The sequence below is a fragment of the Salvelinus fontinalis genome, unplaced genomic scaffold (genome assembly GCF_029448725.1).
Source record: "Salvelinus fontinalis isolate EN_2023a unplaced genomic scaffold, ASM2944872v1 scaffold_0281, whole genome shotgun sequence".
In the NCBI taxonomy this organism is placed as follows: domain Eukaryota; kingdom Metazoa; phylum Chordata; class Actinopteri; order Salmoniformes; family Salmonidae; genus Salvelinus; species Salvelinus fontinalis.
Window position 1 is genome coordinate 1,966 of NW_026600490.1, and position 16,844 is coordinate 18,809.

Genomic DNA, 16,844 nt, shown 5'->3' on the forward strand with positions numbered 1-16,844 from the left:
CTGTTGTATTCAGCATTTCACTGTAAGGTCTACCTACACCTGTTGTATTCAGCACTTCACAGTAAGGTCTACTACACCTGTTGTATTCAGCATTTCACTGTAAAGTCTACTACACCTGTTGTATTCAGCATTTCACTGTGAGGTCTACTACACCTGTTGTATTCAGCATTTCACTGTGAGGTCTACTACACCTATTGTATTCAGCATTTCACTGTGAGGTCTACTACACCTGTTGTATTCAGCATTTCACTGTGAGGTCTACTACACCTGTTGTATTCAGCATTTCACTGTGAGGTCTACTACACCTGTTGTATTCAGCATTTCACTGTAAGGTCTACTACACCTGTTGTATTCAGCATTTCACTGTAAGGTCTACTACACCTGTTGTATTCAGCACTTCACTGTAAGGTCTACTACACCTGTTGTATTCAGCACTTCACTGTAAGGTCTACTACACCTGTTGTATTCAGCACTTCACAGTAAGGTCTACTACACCTGTTGTATTCAGCATTTCACTGTAAGGTCTACCTACACCTGTTGTATTCAGCACTTCACAGTAAGGTCTACTACACCTGTTGTATTCAGCACTTCACTGTAAGGTCTACTACACCTGTTGTATTCAGCACTTCACTGTAAGGTCTACCTACACCTGTTGTATTAAGCATTTCACAGTAAGGTCTACCTACACCTGTTGTATTCAGCACTTCACAGTAAGGTCTACCTACACCTGTTGTATTCAGCATTTCACAGTAAGGTCTACCTACACCTGTTGTATTCAGCATTTCACAGTAAGGTCTACCTACACCTGTTGTATTCAGCATTTCACAGTAAGGTCTACCTACACCTGTTGTATTAAGCATTTCACAGTAAGGTCTACCTACACCTGTTGTATTCAGCATTTCACTGTAAGGTCTACCTACACCTGTTGTATTCAGCATTTCACAGTAAGGTCTACCTACACCTGTTGTATTCAGCATTTCACAGTAAGGTCTACTACACCTGTTGTATTCAGCATTTCACTGTAAGGTCTACCTACACCTGTTGTATTCAGCATTTCACAGTAAGGTCTACCTACACCTGTTGTATTCAGCATTTCACTGTAAGGTCTACCTACACCTGTTGTATTCAGCATTTCACAGTAAGGTCTACTACACCTGTTGTATTCAGCATTTCACTGTAAGGTCTACCTACACCTGTTGTATTCAGCATTTCACAGTAAGGTCTACCTACACCTGTTGTATTCAGCATTTCACTGTAAGGTCTACTACACCTGTTGTATTCAGCATTTCACAGTAAGGTCTACCTACACCTGTTGTATTCAGCATTTCACAGTAAGGTCTACCTACACCTGTTGTATTCAGCATTTCACAGTAAGGTCTACCTACACCTGTTGTATTAAGCACTTCACTGTAAGGTCTACCTACACCTGTTGTATTCAGTGCATGTGACAAAATACAATTTCATGAATAGGATTATATGGAGGGGAAGGACATGAATCATTAGTTTATAAATATGGACCCTGAGGTAACCGTTATCACAGGTGGGAGAATCCACAACTGAAGTGAACAAAGCAAAGAAAGAATTAAAAACTTTTAATGAAGGGAACATGTTCACTCACAACTTTGTTTTACCAATCTTTTGTTGTCACCAAGAATGAAAAAAAATGACATTACAAATAATACTATATTTTATTGTCTGTGTGGGAACCACCCTCTTTCTGCCATCTTAAATCAATACACCAAGTGTACTGTGTTAACCTGAACCTCATTCCACAACAAGGGTAGTAGGCTATTGTATTGAGCCCTGGGCTTCATCACTCTCACCAAGGGTAGTAGCCTATTGTATTGAGCCCTGGGCTTCATCACACTCAACAAGGGTAGTAGGCTATTGTATTGAGCCCTGGGCTTCATCACACTCAACAAGGGTAGCAGCCTATTGTATTGAGCCCTGGGCTTCATCACTCTCAACAAGGGTAGCAGCCTATTGTATTGAGCCCTGGGCTTCATCACTCTCACCAAGGGTAGTAGGCTATTGTATTGAGCCCTGGGCTTCATCACTCTCAACAAGGGTAGCAGCCTATTGTATTGAGCCCTGGGCTTCATCACTCTCACCAAGGGTAGCAGCCTATTGTATTGAGCTCTGAGCTTCGTCACTCTCACCAAGGGTAGCAGCCTATTGTATTGAGCCCTGGGCTTCATCACTCTCACCAAGGGTAGCAGCCTATTGTATTGAGCCCTGGGCTTCATCACTCTCACCAAAGGTAGCAGCCTATTGTATTGAGCCCTGGGCTTCATCACTCTCACCAAGGGTAGTAGGCTATTGTATTGACCCCTGGGCTTCATCACTCTCAACAAGGGTAGCAGCCTATTGTATTGAGCCCTGGGCTACATCACTCTCACCAAGGGTAGTAGCCTATTGTATTGAGCCCTGGGCTTCATCACTCTCACCAAGTGTAGCAGCCTATTGTATTGAGCCCTGGGATTCATCACTCTCACCAAGGGTAGCAGCCTATTGTATTGAGCCCTGGGATTCGTCACTCTCACCAAGGGTAGTATGCTATTGTATTGAGCCCTGGGCTTCATCACACTCACCAAGGCTAGCAGCCTATTGTAGAGCCCTGGGCTTCATCACACTCGCCAAGGGTAGTAGGCTATTGTATTGAGCCCTGGGCTTCATCACTCTCAACAAGGGTAGTAGGCTATTGTATTGAGCCCTGGGCTTCATCACTCTCAACAAGGGTAGTAGGCTATTGTATTGAGCCCCGGGATTCATCACTCTCAACAAGGGTAGTAGGCTATTGTATTGAGCCCTGGGATTCATCACTCTCACCAAGGGTAGCAGCCTATTGTATTGAGCCCTGGGCTTCATCACTCTCACCAAGGGTAGCAGCCTATTGTATTGAGCCCTGGGCTTCATCACTCTCACCAAGGGTAGCAGCCTATTCTATTGAGCCCTGGGCTTCAGCACTCTCAACAAGGGTAGTAGGCTATTGTATTGAGCCCTGGGCTTCATCACTCTCACCAAGGGTAGTAGCCTACTGTATTGAGCCCTGGGATTCATCACTCTCACCAAGGGTAGCAGCCTATTGTATTGAGCCCTGGGCTTCATCACTCTCACCAAGGGTAGCAGCCTATTGTATTGAGCCCTGGGCTTCATCACTCTCACCAAGGGTAGCAGCCTATTGTATTGAGCCCTGGGCTTCATCACTCTCACCAAGGGTAGCAGCCTATTGTATTGAGCCCTGGGCTTCATCACTCTCACCAAGGGTAGCAGCCTATTGTATTGAGCCCTGGGATTCGTCACTCACCTTGCAATTTGGCCGGCAATCTGAAAAAACAAAGCAACACAGAAGATTAGGATCCCAGTTTCCTCACAGAGAGAGACTGCAGCATAACTTCAATTGGCCTTCTTGAACACTGACGAAGAACGCGCCCTAAATGGCACCCTAGTCCTTATTTAGTGCACTACTTTTGACCAGAGTCTGATATTAAACACCTATTATCTGTTTCTGTTGGAGACGGACCCAAACATCCATTGTAACTGCCCAGAATAAATCTGTCCATTGTAACTGCCCAGAATAAATCTGTCCATTGTAACTACCCAGAATAAATCTGTCCATTCTAACTACCCAGAATAAATCTGTCCATTCTAACTACCCAGAATAAATCTGTCCATTCTAACTACCCAGAATAAATCTGTCCATTCTAACTACCCAGAATAAATCTGTCCATTCTAACTACCCAGAATAAATCTGTCCATTCTAACTACCCAGAATAAATCTGTCCATTCTAACTACCCAGAATAAATCTGTCCATTCTAACTACCCAGAATAAATCTGTCCATTCTAACTACCCAGAATAAATCTGTCCATTCTAACTACCCAGAATAAATCTGTCCATTCTAACTACCCAGAATAAATCTGTCCATTCTAACTACCCAGAATAAATCTGTCCATTCTAACTACCCAGAATAAATCTGTCCATTCTAACTACCCAGAATAAATCTGTCCATTCTAACTACCCAGAATAAATCTGTCCATTCTAACTACCCAGAATAAATCTGTCCATTGTAACTACCCAGAATAAATCTGTCCATTGTAACTACCCAGAATAAATCTGTCCATTGTAACTACCCAGAATAAATCTATCTGTAAACTTTATTTGGGAGAGCTGGCTGTATTTTTCATGTAAGTTGGTTTACCTGCTATATTTTGATTCATTTAAAATGTGGCGTAGTAATTTATACAGGTAAGTGAATGAAGATGTCGTTGGTATTTCCAATGACAACCTGTAGTGTGTTGTCAGTGGAGACGTACCGTGGTTGATGAAGGCTGCAGGCCCCAGCCACAGCTGAGCACAGTTCTTGCGTGTTGAGTACATGACACTGAAGTCATTCTCCCCGTGACGCAGCAACATGTTCTCCTCGCTCTCCGACAGCTCGGCGATGCAGCCCACCAAGTACTCTATCTTATCGTTCCTTTTCCTGAAGAACAAGAGAAAGAAAGAAAGAGAGAAAGAAAGAAAGAGAGAGAGAGAGAAAGAAAGAAAGAAAGAAATGTCGATCCAAATAAGGGACGTGATCAATACGACACAGAAAATCAAGGACTAAAGAGCATAGTGATTTTGGTGGTTTGAGAGAAGGTCTGTCCATTTCAATGATGATGATGATGTCAGAACAACAGGAAATGTGACGGTCGGTCCATTTCAACGACGATGATGATGTCAGAACAACAGGAAGTGTGACAGTCGGTCCATTTCAACGACGGTGATGATGTCAGAACAACAGGAAGTGTGACGGTTGGTCCATTTCAACGACGATGATGATGATGATGTCAGAACAACAGGAAGTGTGAAGAAGAAAGAAGCAACGTTCCTCACCATTCCTTTGTTGCCACGATCTTGGCTCCGTTCTGCTCTGAGGAGTAGCGGTTACACGGGAGAATCTCAAACCCACTGTCAGTCGCAAACATCCGGAGATACACAAATACCTGGAACAACATGGAAAACAACAACACAGTTACAAGGGAAAGAAGGGACTGGATCTTGTGGATAACCAACCTAATAAAAAGGTATGGTGTTAGATTTGATTTCACCTTTATTTAACTAGGTCAGTTAAGGACAAATTCTTATTTTCAATGACTGGCCTAGGAACAGTGGGTTAACTGCCTTGTTCAGGGGCAGAACAACAGATTTGTACCTTGTCAGCTCGGGGATTTGAACTTGCAACCTTTCGGTTACTAGTCCAACACTCTAACCACTAGGCTACCCTGCCGCCTAGTGGTTAGAGCATTGATTGGTGCAGGCTCTACTTCATTTATAATTGTTTTAACTAGTCAAGTTAGTTAAGAACAAATTCCTATTTTACAATGACGGCCTACACCCGAGCCAAACCCTAACCTGAACGACGCCGGGCCAATTGTGAGCCGCCCAATAGGACTCCCAATCACGGCCGGTTGTGATACAGCCTGGAATCGAACCGGGGTCTGTAGTACCTTAGACCGCTGCACCACTCGGGAGCCCTTCATAATGACTGTTCATCATCCCAGCACCCCATCAATAAGAGATATGTGTTTCACTATCAACCGTGCTACTTGAGGGTGCATCCCAAATGATATAGTGCACTACTTTCACCAGAGTCCCATACGTGACCTGGCAGGAGGGTGTCATTTGTGACTCTGTGGTGTTGTAATCTCACATGCTGTTTGAAGAGCTTCTCCTGGGCTTTAGACTTGTGTAGGAAGTGGTGTCTGGACCAGTCTCCAGAGGTGAGTGCTCTGAAAGCCTTCTCCAGGTTGTCATGCTTCTTGAACCGCTCAATAATCTCCTTCAGCTCTTCCTGTCTTCCCTTGATTGGTCGAAACCTGTCACGACATCACAGGTGTCATGAATAACAACAAAACATTCCGGGTTTACAAATACAATTCATAGTATCTAGGCAAAAGTTCTAGAAGGAAGACTATAAGTGGATAAGAGACAACATTTCCTGATGCATTCTAAAGTGCTCATTGTGAGTACCTGTCAGATGACTTGGACTCGAGTCACATGACTTGGACTCGAGTCAGACTCGAGTCACATGACTCCAAAAATGAATAACAATTGTGAGTGTAAAATCATAAGCAATGTTACATTACTTTTCACAATGCAAATTGTTAATAATAATAAAGCCTTTAATTTGTTATGTCTCTGCATGCAGTTTGAAGGAAGTGGAAGGCTGTTTCAGGAGCCGTTGCTAACTAGTGTTAGCACAATGACTAGAACTCCATAGACATCCAGTCATTGAGCTAACGCTAGCTAGCAACCTTCAACCTTCAGGTTTAAGGTTAAGGCCCCAGACAGACCTGGTGTTCATCTTGTGTGTCTGGAAGCCCAGGTATTGGTTGAGGATGAGGGTTAGGGGTCAGAGTCAGGTTTAAGGTTAAGGCCCCAGACAGACCTGGTGTTCATCGTGTGTGTCTGGAAGCCCAGGTATTGGTTGAGGATGAGGGTTAGGGGTCAGAGTCAGGTTTAAGGTTAAGGCCCCAGACAGACCTGGTGTTCATCTTGTGTGTCTGGAAGCCCAGGTATTGGTTGAGGATGAGGGTTAGGGGTCAGAGTCAGGTTTAAGGTTAAGGCCCCAGACAGACCTGGTGTTCATCTTGTGTGTCTGGAAGCCCAGGTATTGGTTGAGGATGAGGGTTAGGGGTCAGAGTCAGGCTTAAGGTTAAGGCCCCAGACAGACCTGGTGTTCATCTTGTGTGTCTGGAAGCCCAGGTATTGGTTGAGGATGAGGGTTAGGGGTCAGAGTCAGGTTTAAGGTTAAGGCCCCAGACAGACCTGGTGTTCATCTTGTGTGTCTGGAAGCCCAGGTAAGGGTCGAGGATGAGGCTGGTGGTGAGGTCATCGTGCTCACACAGCTCCTTGGCGGTCATCCCAGAGGACGGGATACAACGTCGCTCAGCCTCCAGGCTGGCCGCACTGAACCCTGGGAAAAACATGAGAGTAAATGAGTACGGTGAAGTTACCCCCTAGACCAGCGGTTCCTAACCTTTTCCATTCCGGGGAACACCAAGTCACATTCAAAAGCTCGACGACACCATTCCCGGAACCATTTTAACATGTCTTGGCAGTCAAATTGGTCAATTTTAGAAGTGAATGTAACAAATGAAAGGCGTTTTATTATTAACAATTTGTTAATTTGTTATTAACAATAATACCATTAATACTCCCAACTGTTATTAATTTAAAAAAGAACAATAAAAAAACATTTTGTAAAAATAATCACATTTTAATTGCGGACCACCTGCAGCACACCGTGGACGTTGGTCAAATTATTATTATGATTTATAAATGTTTTCTTACAAAATGAATAACAATTGGGAGTGTAAAATCATGAGCAATGTTACATTACTTTTCACAATGCAAATTGTTAATAATAATAATAAAGCCTTTAATTTGTTATATTCACTGCAAAAATTGACAAAATTTGACCGCCAATATATTTAGTTAAAATGGTTCCGTGAATGGTGGAGCTTTTGACGGTGATTTGGTGTTCACCGGAACAGAAAAAGGTTGGGAACTGCTCCCAAGACGCTAATCTTGTTGCATTTTCCCTACTATTGGTTAAGGTTAGTAGGATCAGTGGGTCATTCCATAGCGAAACATTTCGCAACAGAAAACTAAAATCTGTGCCGTTATTGGACAGTATCAAGTACACAGTAGGCCTACGGCCCTTTTTCAAAATGTTTTGTCCTAACTGAACGAGGCCCAGGGTCATTCACTAGGAAACAAACTGAACGAGGCCCAGGGTCATTCACTAGGAAACAAACTGAACGAGGCCCAGGGTCATTCACTAGGAAACAAACTGAACAAGGCCCAGGGCCATTCACTAGGAAACAAACTGAACGAGGCCCAGGGCCATTCACTAGGAAACAAACTGAACGAGGCCCAGGGTCATTCACTAGGAAACAAACTGAACGAGGCCCGGGGTCATTCACTAGGAAACAAACTGAACCCAACGGACTGTAATGGTACGGATTTACCTGAACGTGTCCAATAAGAAACTCTTTGTTTTTGCTGCAAAATGTTTTCCCATTGTAAAATGTTTTGATACGGTGTGCACTTATGAATATGACCCACATATGATAGAATATATTCCCAGTCCCAGTACTCACGGCGGCTACATCTCCTGCTGCCAGTCCCTGGTCGGAGAGAGCTCCTCTGTGGGTGTAGCTGCTGCTGGGAGCGGGTCTGGCTCTGGCTCACGGGCTGCTGCTCACTGGTGGAGTACCTGCTGCCATTCAACACCATGCTCTTGGATTGGCCCAGCCACTTCATACCCACAAGCCCCCTGGTCCAGTTGCATTTAGTCTCTGAGTTGAGGGGAGCACTCAGAGTGGGGAAGACTGGAAGCTAGGGGCTGTCACCTGCGGTGGGAAGAGGAATGGATGAAGGCCCGGTTAGAGACCACACACACACCATCTCATTACATCATCCAGTCATACTGAAGAGAAGATATGGTCTCCACTCTTGACCGAAGCCATAGACGCAGCTACTTGTATGAAAAAGCTCAAACTGTGATCGCTGAACTCTTGTTTGGATTTGCTCTGTTTAGAACAGAGATGGTAACTTTGATAGGGTGTAGGCACCGATCAAAGTGTCTGCGTACCCACATATTCAGTCCGAGCCGGTCCTGGCCCTACGGGAAATTGTTGCCCCCCCACCTTGCGAGCAAAGCACTAAAGTGCCCCCCCCCCCCCCTCTTGACAGCAGAGAAAAAAATGGTTTTAGAATTAATTTCCTGCAATTCTACACATTTTGCCATGGGGCATAGAGAAAATGTTGCAGTTTTACAGCTCAATTCCTGCAATTCTACACATTTTGCCATGGGGCATAGAGAAAATGTTGCAGTTTTACAGCTCAATTCCTGCAATTCTACACATTTTGCCATGGGGCATAGAGAAAATGTTGCAGTTTTACAGCTCAATTCCTGCAATTCTACACATTTTGCCATGGGGCATAGAGAAAATGTTGCAGTTTTACAGCTCAATTCCTGCAATTCTACACATTTTGCCATGGGGCATAGAGAAAATGTTGCAGTTTTACAGCTCAATTCCTGCAATTCTACACATTTTTCCATAGGGTGGAGAGAAATGTTTGCAGTTTTTAATATGATATTTGAGTGAGAAAATCTCAATCAAAAATGGGGTCGGTAATTCAACCATGATTACTACAAGTTTAAATAGCTAGCCGCTAAACTAACTTACTAATATAATTTTTTTAGGTGACAAGGGCTGATTGAGTGACTGTCAGTGAATGATATGAGACTGCTGATGCACCACCACATGTATAAATTGCAACTTGTGTATTTGGCGAGATGGCGCTGCAACATGTCACCTGTGCAACTAGAGGTGACTTGATCTCCTTTACGCCACACACACAGTAACACATACAAAGCTCTCAACTAGAGGAGACTTGATCTCCTTTACGCCACACACACAGTAACACATACAAAGCTCTCAACTAGAGGAGACTTGATCTCCTTTACGCCACACACACAGTAACACATACAAAGCTCTCAACTAGAGGAGACTTGATCTCCTTTACGCCACACACACAGTAACACATACAAAGCTCTCAACTAGAGGAGACTTGATCTCCTTTACGCCACACACACAGTAACACATACAAAGCTCTCAACTAGAGGAGACTTGATCTCCTTTACGCCACACACACAGTAACACATACAAAGCTCTCAACTAGAGGAGACTTGATCTCCTTTACGCCACACACACAGAAACACATACAAAGCTCTCAACTAGAGGTGACTTGATCTCCTTTACGCCACACACACAGTAACACATACAAAGCTCTCAACTAGAGGTGACTTGATCTCCTTTACGCCACACACACAGTAACACATACAAAGCTCTCAACTAGAGGAGACTTGATCTCCTTTACGCCACACACACAGTAACACATACAAAGCTCTCAACTAGAGGAGACTTGATCTCCTTTACGCCACACACACAGTAACACATACAAAGCTCTCAACTAGAGGAGACTTGATCTCCTTTACGCCACACACACAGTAACACATACAAAGCTCTCAACTAGAGGAGACTTGATCTCCTTTACGCCACACACACAGTAACACATACAAAGCTCTCAACTAGAGGAGACTTGATCTCCTTTACGCCACACACACAGTAACACATACAAAGCTCTCAACTAGAGGAGACTTGATCTCCTTTACGCCACACACACAGTAACACATACAAAGCTCTCAACTAGAGGAGACTTGATCTCCTTTACGCCACACACACAGAAACACATACAAAGCTCTCAACTAGAGGTGACTTGATCTCCTTTACGCCACACACACAGTAACACATACAAAGCTCTCAACTAGAGGTGACTTGATCTCCTTTACGCCACACACACAGTAACACATACAAAGCTCTCAACTAGAGGAGACTTGATCTCCTTTACGCCACACACACAGTAACACATACAAAGCTCTCAACTAGAGGAGACTTGATCTCCTTTACGCCACACACACAGTAACACATACAAAGCTCTCAACTAGAGGAGACTTGATCTCCTTTACGCCACACACACAGTAACACATACAAAGCTCTCAACTAGAGGAGACTTGATCTCCTTTACGCCACACACACAGTAACACATACAAAGCTCTCAACTAGAGGAGACTTGATCTCCTTTACGCCACACACACAGTAACACATACAAAGCTCTCCCTCGCCCTCCATTCGGCCAAATATGACCATAACGATATCCTTCCGATTCCTGCTTACAAGGAGTAATTCAAAACAGGAAGTACCAGGGCCGGAAGTGGACCGGTGAAGCGGTTGCTAAGCTACAGGACTGTTTTGCTAGCAGACTGGAATATGTTCCGGGATTCATCCAATAACATTGAAGAGTTGACCACATCAGTCATCAGCTTCATTAACTCTTGTGTGGTGTTCGGGTCTGTGGGACCCATTATCAACGTTTACTAAAAGAAAAATTATACAATAATTAATTAATTAATCATTGTATAATTTATTATTTCAACCTGAGACTCACTGTGCACCCCCCTACACATTTATATTACATACGAGGTGTTAGGTCAACTGGACCCGAGTGTAATAAAAGTGTGGAAAAGTGTGTGTGTCGGTGAAAACAAGTAAAAATGAAACAAAAAGGTTTGCTGTGTGCCTTCACTCTGTCTTCCTCCTCCCTGGGCCTGCTGTTTCAACATAGCACCAACAACCTGTCTGCCTCCTTGCCTGTCTTCCTCCTCCCTGGGCCTGCTGTTTACACACAGCACCAAGAACCTGTCTGCCTCCTTGCCTGTCTGCCTGTCTCTCTCCTTGCCTGTCTGCCTGTCTCTCGCTTTTCTCACACCATTTACCCTTTGTAGCTTGTGGAACTACACAATGTCTTGCAGGAACCTGCACAATGTTATTACAATACATTATTTCGATACATTGTAAAATATTCTGTATTTTCCCACACCCTAACCCAGCCAGGTGCAAATTGGCGGAGGGACACAACAAATAAATAGCTTTGCATGTGTGGCTCCTTACCACAATCATTCAGAATGGCAAAAATAATCTCTGATCAGAGAGCCTTAGAAACTATTTTTGCAGAGAGAGAAGGAGGAAGGAGCGTCTTCCACCTTGGAATGAAGATCATGTCTCTGTCAATTCAGAATCTAACAGTGAGTTGTAAGAAGAGGATGAGATTGACCCTCAGCCAGCTCAAGGGCCAGCCCCAGGTACCAGCCCCAGGTACCAGCCCCAGGTACCAGCCCCAGGTACCAGCCCCAGGTACCAGCCCCAGGTACCAGCCCCAGGACCAGCCCATTAGCAACCAGCTCATCATCAGCCTGCAGGAGGAGAAATAGAGATGTAAAAAAAAAAAAAAAAAAAAAAATGGTGAAATTGAATGGTGTTCTTGCCCAAGGAATGAGCCACCATGACTGTTAATGTGATAAGGATGCAGCCAGGGCCGACGCGGATGGCGGTTACTCATTTCATACAAGTAGTGTAGGACATAAAGTCTTCTTTTCAACTGTCCATCCCAGAGACCATCCAGAAAATCATTCTGGACTGCACTAATTTGGATGGAAGGTGTGTTTTTGGAGAGAGATGGAAGGATATGGGCCAAACTCATTTACGTGCATACTTTGGGGTTCTTATCCTTGTTGGTGTTTTCAAATCCAATGGGGAATCTACAGAATCCCTTTGGGATGGAGAAACTGGCAGATAACTTTTCCGTGCAACAATGTCTCCGGAAAACTTCCTGATTATTTCCAGAATTATCCATTTCGATCACCAAGACACCAGACCACCTTGCAAGTGTATACGGGGAAGCCAGATGGAGGAGCTCCTGAGAAGAACCAAGGGATGCGGGCTGTCCTGGACATGACACAGGGACTGGACGTTTAACATGTTTACCTTGCCACAAAGTAGCCTAGGCAAAATCCGACCATATCAAAGGAGGCAATTATTTTTTAGAAAGACTTCCATATACCATTGAAACCAGTAGTCTATTGTTTTATTAAGACATATACCATTGAAACCAGTAGACTCTCTCTCTCTAAGGGTCTGTTGGTTTCAACATTCTCTCATTGTCCGGTAGCCAGAGGCCCATTCACCCAGTAGCCTAGGCCTACTGGTTGTATGAATGTGTGATCTGTTGTATCAGATGGTTTTATGTTTATGTAGTCTAGGCCTACTGGTTGTATGAATGTGTGATCTGTTGGTTATGTTTATGTAGTCTAGGCCTACTGGTTGGATGAATGTGTGATCTGTTGGTTATGTTTATGTAGCCTAGGCCTACTGGTTGTATGAATGTGTGATCTGTTGTATCAGATGGTTTTATGTAGCCTAGGCCTACTGGTTGTATGAATGTGTGATCTGTTGGTTATGTTTATGTAGTCTAGGCCTACTGGTTGTATGAATGTGTGATCTGTTGGTTATGTTTATGTAGTCTAGGCCTACTGGTTGTATGAATGTGTGATCTGTTGTATCAGATGGTTTTATGTAGCCTAGGCCTACTGGTTGTATGAATGTGTGATCTGTTGGTTATGTTTATGTAGTCTAGGCCTACTGGTTGTATGAATGTGTGATCTGTTGGTTATGTTTATGTAGCCTAGGCCTACTGGTTGTATGAATGTGTGATCTGTTGGTTATGTTTATGTAGCCTAGGCCTACTGGTTGTATGAATGTGTGATCTGTTGTATCAGATGGTTTTATGTAGTCTAGGCCTACTGGTTGTATGAATGTGTGATCTGTTGGTTATGTTTATGTAGCCTAGGCCTACTGGTTGTATGAATGTGTGATCTGTTGGTTATGTTTATGTAGCCTAGGCCTACTGGTTGTATGAATGTGTGATCTGTTGGTTATGTTTATGTAGTCTAGGCCTACTGGTTGTATGAATGTGTGATCTGTTGGTTATGTTTATGTAGTCTAGGCCTACTGGTTGTATGAATGTGTGATCTGTTGGTTATGTTTATGTAGTCTAGGCCTACTGGTTGTATGAATGTGTGATCTGTTGGTTATGTTTATGTAGTCTAGGCCTACTGGTTGTATGAATGTGTGATCTGTTGGTTATGTTTATGTAGTCTAGGCCTACTGGTTGTATGAATGTGTGATCTGTTGTATCAGATGGTTTTATGTTTATGTAGTCTAGGCCTACTGGTTGTATGAATGTGTGATCTGTTGGTTATGTTTATGTAGTCTAGGCCTACTGGTTGTATGAATGTGTGATCTGTTGGTTATGTTTATGTAGCCTAGGCCTACTGGTTGTATGAATGTGTGATCTGTTGGTTTTATGTTTATGTAGCCTAGGCCTACTGGTTGTATGAATGTGTGATCTGTTGTATCAGATGGTTTTATGTAGCCTAGGCCTACTGGTTGTATGAATGTGTGATCTGTTGGTTATGTTTATGTAGCCTAGGCCTACTGGTTGTATGAATGTGTGATCTGTTGGTTATGTTTATGTAGCCTAGGCCTACTGGTTGTATGAATGTGTGATCTGTTGGTTATGTTTATGTAGTCTAGGCCTACTGGTTGTATGAATGTGTGATCTGTTGTATCTGTTGGTTATGTTTATGTAGCCTAGGCCTACTGGTTGTATGAATGTGTGATCTGTTGGTTATGTTTATGTAGCCTAGGCCTACTGGTTGTATGAATGTGTGATCTGTTGGTTATGTTTATGTAGCCTAGGCCTACTGGTTGTATGAATGTGTGATCTGTTGGTTATGTTTATGTAGTCTAGGCCTACTGGTTGTATGAATGTGTGATCTGTTGTATCAGATGGTTTTATGTAGCCTAGGCCTACTGGTTGTATGAATGTGTGATCTGTTGGTTTTATGTTTATGTAGTCTAGGCCTACTGGTTGTATGAATGTGTGATCTGTTGGTTATGTTTATGTAGTCTAGGCCTACTGGTTGTATGAATGTGTGATCTGTTGGTTATGTTTATGTAGTCTAGGCCTACTGGTTGTATGAATGTGTGATCTGTTGGTTATGTTTATGTAGTCTAGGCCTACTGGTTGTATGAATGTGTGATCTGTTGGTTATGTTTATGTAGCCTAGGCCTACTGGTTGTATGAATGTGTGATCTGTTGGTTATGTTTATGTAGTCTAGGCCTACTGGTTGTATGAATGTGTGATCTGTTGTATCAGATGGTTTTATGTTTATGTAGCCTAGGCCTACTGGTTGTATGAATGTGTGATCTGTTGTATCTGTTGGTTATGTTTATGTAGCCTAGGCCTACTGGTTGTATGAATGTGTGATCTGTTGGTTATGTTTATGTAGCCTAGGCCTACTGGTTGTATGAATGTGTGATCTGTTGTATCAGATGGTTTTATGTTTATGTAGTCTAGGCCTACTGGTTGTATGAATGTGTGATCTGTTGGTTTTATGTTTATGTAGTCTAGGCCTACTGGTTGTATGAATGTGTGATCTGTTGGTTTTATGTTTATGTAGCCTAGGCCTACTGGTTGTATGAATGTGTGATCTGTTGTATCTGTTGGTTATGTTTATGTAGCCTAGGCCTACTGGTTGTATGAATGTGTGATCTGTTGGTTTTATGTTTATGTAGTCTAGGCCTACTGGTTGTATGAATGTGTGATCTGTTGTATCAGTTGGTTTTATGTTTATGTAGTCTAGGCCTACTGGTTGTATGAATGTGTGATCTGTTGTATCAGTTGGTTTTATGTTTATGTAGTCTAGGCCTACTGGTTGGATGAATGTGTGATCTGTTGGTTTTATGTTTATGTAGCCTAGGCCTACTGGTTGGATGAATGTGTGATCTGTTGGTTATGTTTATGTAGCCTAGGCCTACTGGTTGGATGAATGTGTGATCTGTTGGTTTTATGTTTATGTAGTCTAGGCCTACTGGTTGTATGAATGTGTGATCTGTTGTATCAGATGGTTTTATGTAGCCTAGGCCTACTGGTTGGATGAATGTGTGATCTGTTGGTTATGTTTATGTAGCCTAGGCCTACTGGTTGGATGAATGTGTGATCTGTTGGTTATGTTTATGTAGTCTAGGCCTACTGGTTGTATGAATGTGTGATCTGTTGTATCAGATGGTTTTATGTAGTCTAGGCCTACTGGTTGGATGAATGTGTGATCTGTTGTATCAGATGGTTTTATGTTTATGTAGCCTAGGCCTACTGGTTGTATGAATGTGTGATCTGTTGGATCAGATGGTTTTATGTAGCCTAGACCTACTGGTTGTATGAATGTGTGATCTATCATCCCGGAGTCTGGTTGGGCCATTTCTTCCTGGACAAGCTGACCAATAGAATAGAGCAACTTTTCTACAATGGGGGATGGTAGATTGACATAGGCTCATAGGGAAAGCTTTCTTATAGACATGCCGCCTAAGTAAATTGAATTAAATTGCCAAAATGACATAGCCTAATTATCCTACTCCTGTCTATACAGAACTAAATCAAATCATTCATATAGGCTACTAAAGCACGATTTTACCACAGAGGATCATTAGCTTCCCTTAGCCTTAATTATGCTTTACTGTAAAAGGTGCATTTTTTTTTTTTATGGTGAAAGTTACCTTCCCCAAACTTGAAACTGGCTAGTGATTTTTCTGTTCGTTACTTGGCTTCAAAGTGCGCGGTAAGGACAAGTCATTGCATCCTCAACTTGTCTGTTCTGCTATTATTAAATAGCATAATGTAAAATGTGATTTTGTGTCATTCTGAGCACGGTGGGCGGATGCCCGAATCAGGTTACACACACAATGCAGATGGCTCCCGTAACATTTACAGATGGCTCCCGTAACATTTACAGATGGCTCCCGTAACATTTACAGATGGGTCCCGTAACATTTACAGAAACCCTGCAGCACCACTCACATCTGTAGCCATGAAATGCTTTGAAAAAGGCTGGTCATGGCTCACAACATCATCATCCCAGACACCCTGGACCGACCCAACAAACTGCCTTCTCTCCCACCTGGATAAGAGGAACACCTATGTTAGAACACTGTTCATAGACTACAGGTCAGAGTTCAACACCATAGTGCACTCAAACCTCATCACTACGCTCAGGACTGAACACCTCCCTCTGCAACTGGATCCTGGACTTCCTGACGGGCCGCCGCCGCCCCCCAACCCCCCCCCCAGGTGGTGAGGGTAGGCAACAACACATCCGCCACGCTGACACTGGGGGCCCCCTCAGGTGTGCGGTGTTTTGGTACACCAGACGTACATACATTTCCATTGGAACGCTGCGTTTTCACTGCGTTTCCATTGCAGACGTAGTTACAGTGCGTTCTGTGTGGATACATTTGATTACTTTACATTATGTAATCAAATGTTTACTGCAT

The 16,844-nt window shown here is 43.3% G+C and overlaps 1 protein-coding gene across 1 annotated transcript; it reads right to left on the reverse strand.

Annotated features, from left to right (window-relative positions):
* Positions 1-3,059: 3,059 nt before the first annotated feature.
* On the reverse strand, positions 3,060-8,553 carry LOC129845338 (histone-lysine N-methyltransferase KMT5B-like). Its single transcript, XM_055913227.1, has 6 exons — positions 8,150-8,553; positions 6,813-6,960; positions 5,695-5,860; positions 4,878-4,987; positions 4,316-4,482; positions 3,060-3,327 (listed from the first exon to the last, which is right to left on the reverse strand). Exons 1-6 carry the CDS (start codon positions 8,310-8,312, stop codon positions 3,275-3,277), a joined length of 807 nt encoding a protein of 268 aa, XP_055769202.1. The 5' UTR covers positions 8,313-8,553; the 3' UTR covers positions 3,060-3,274.
* Positions 8,554-16,844: the final 8,291 nt, after the last annotated feature.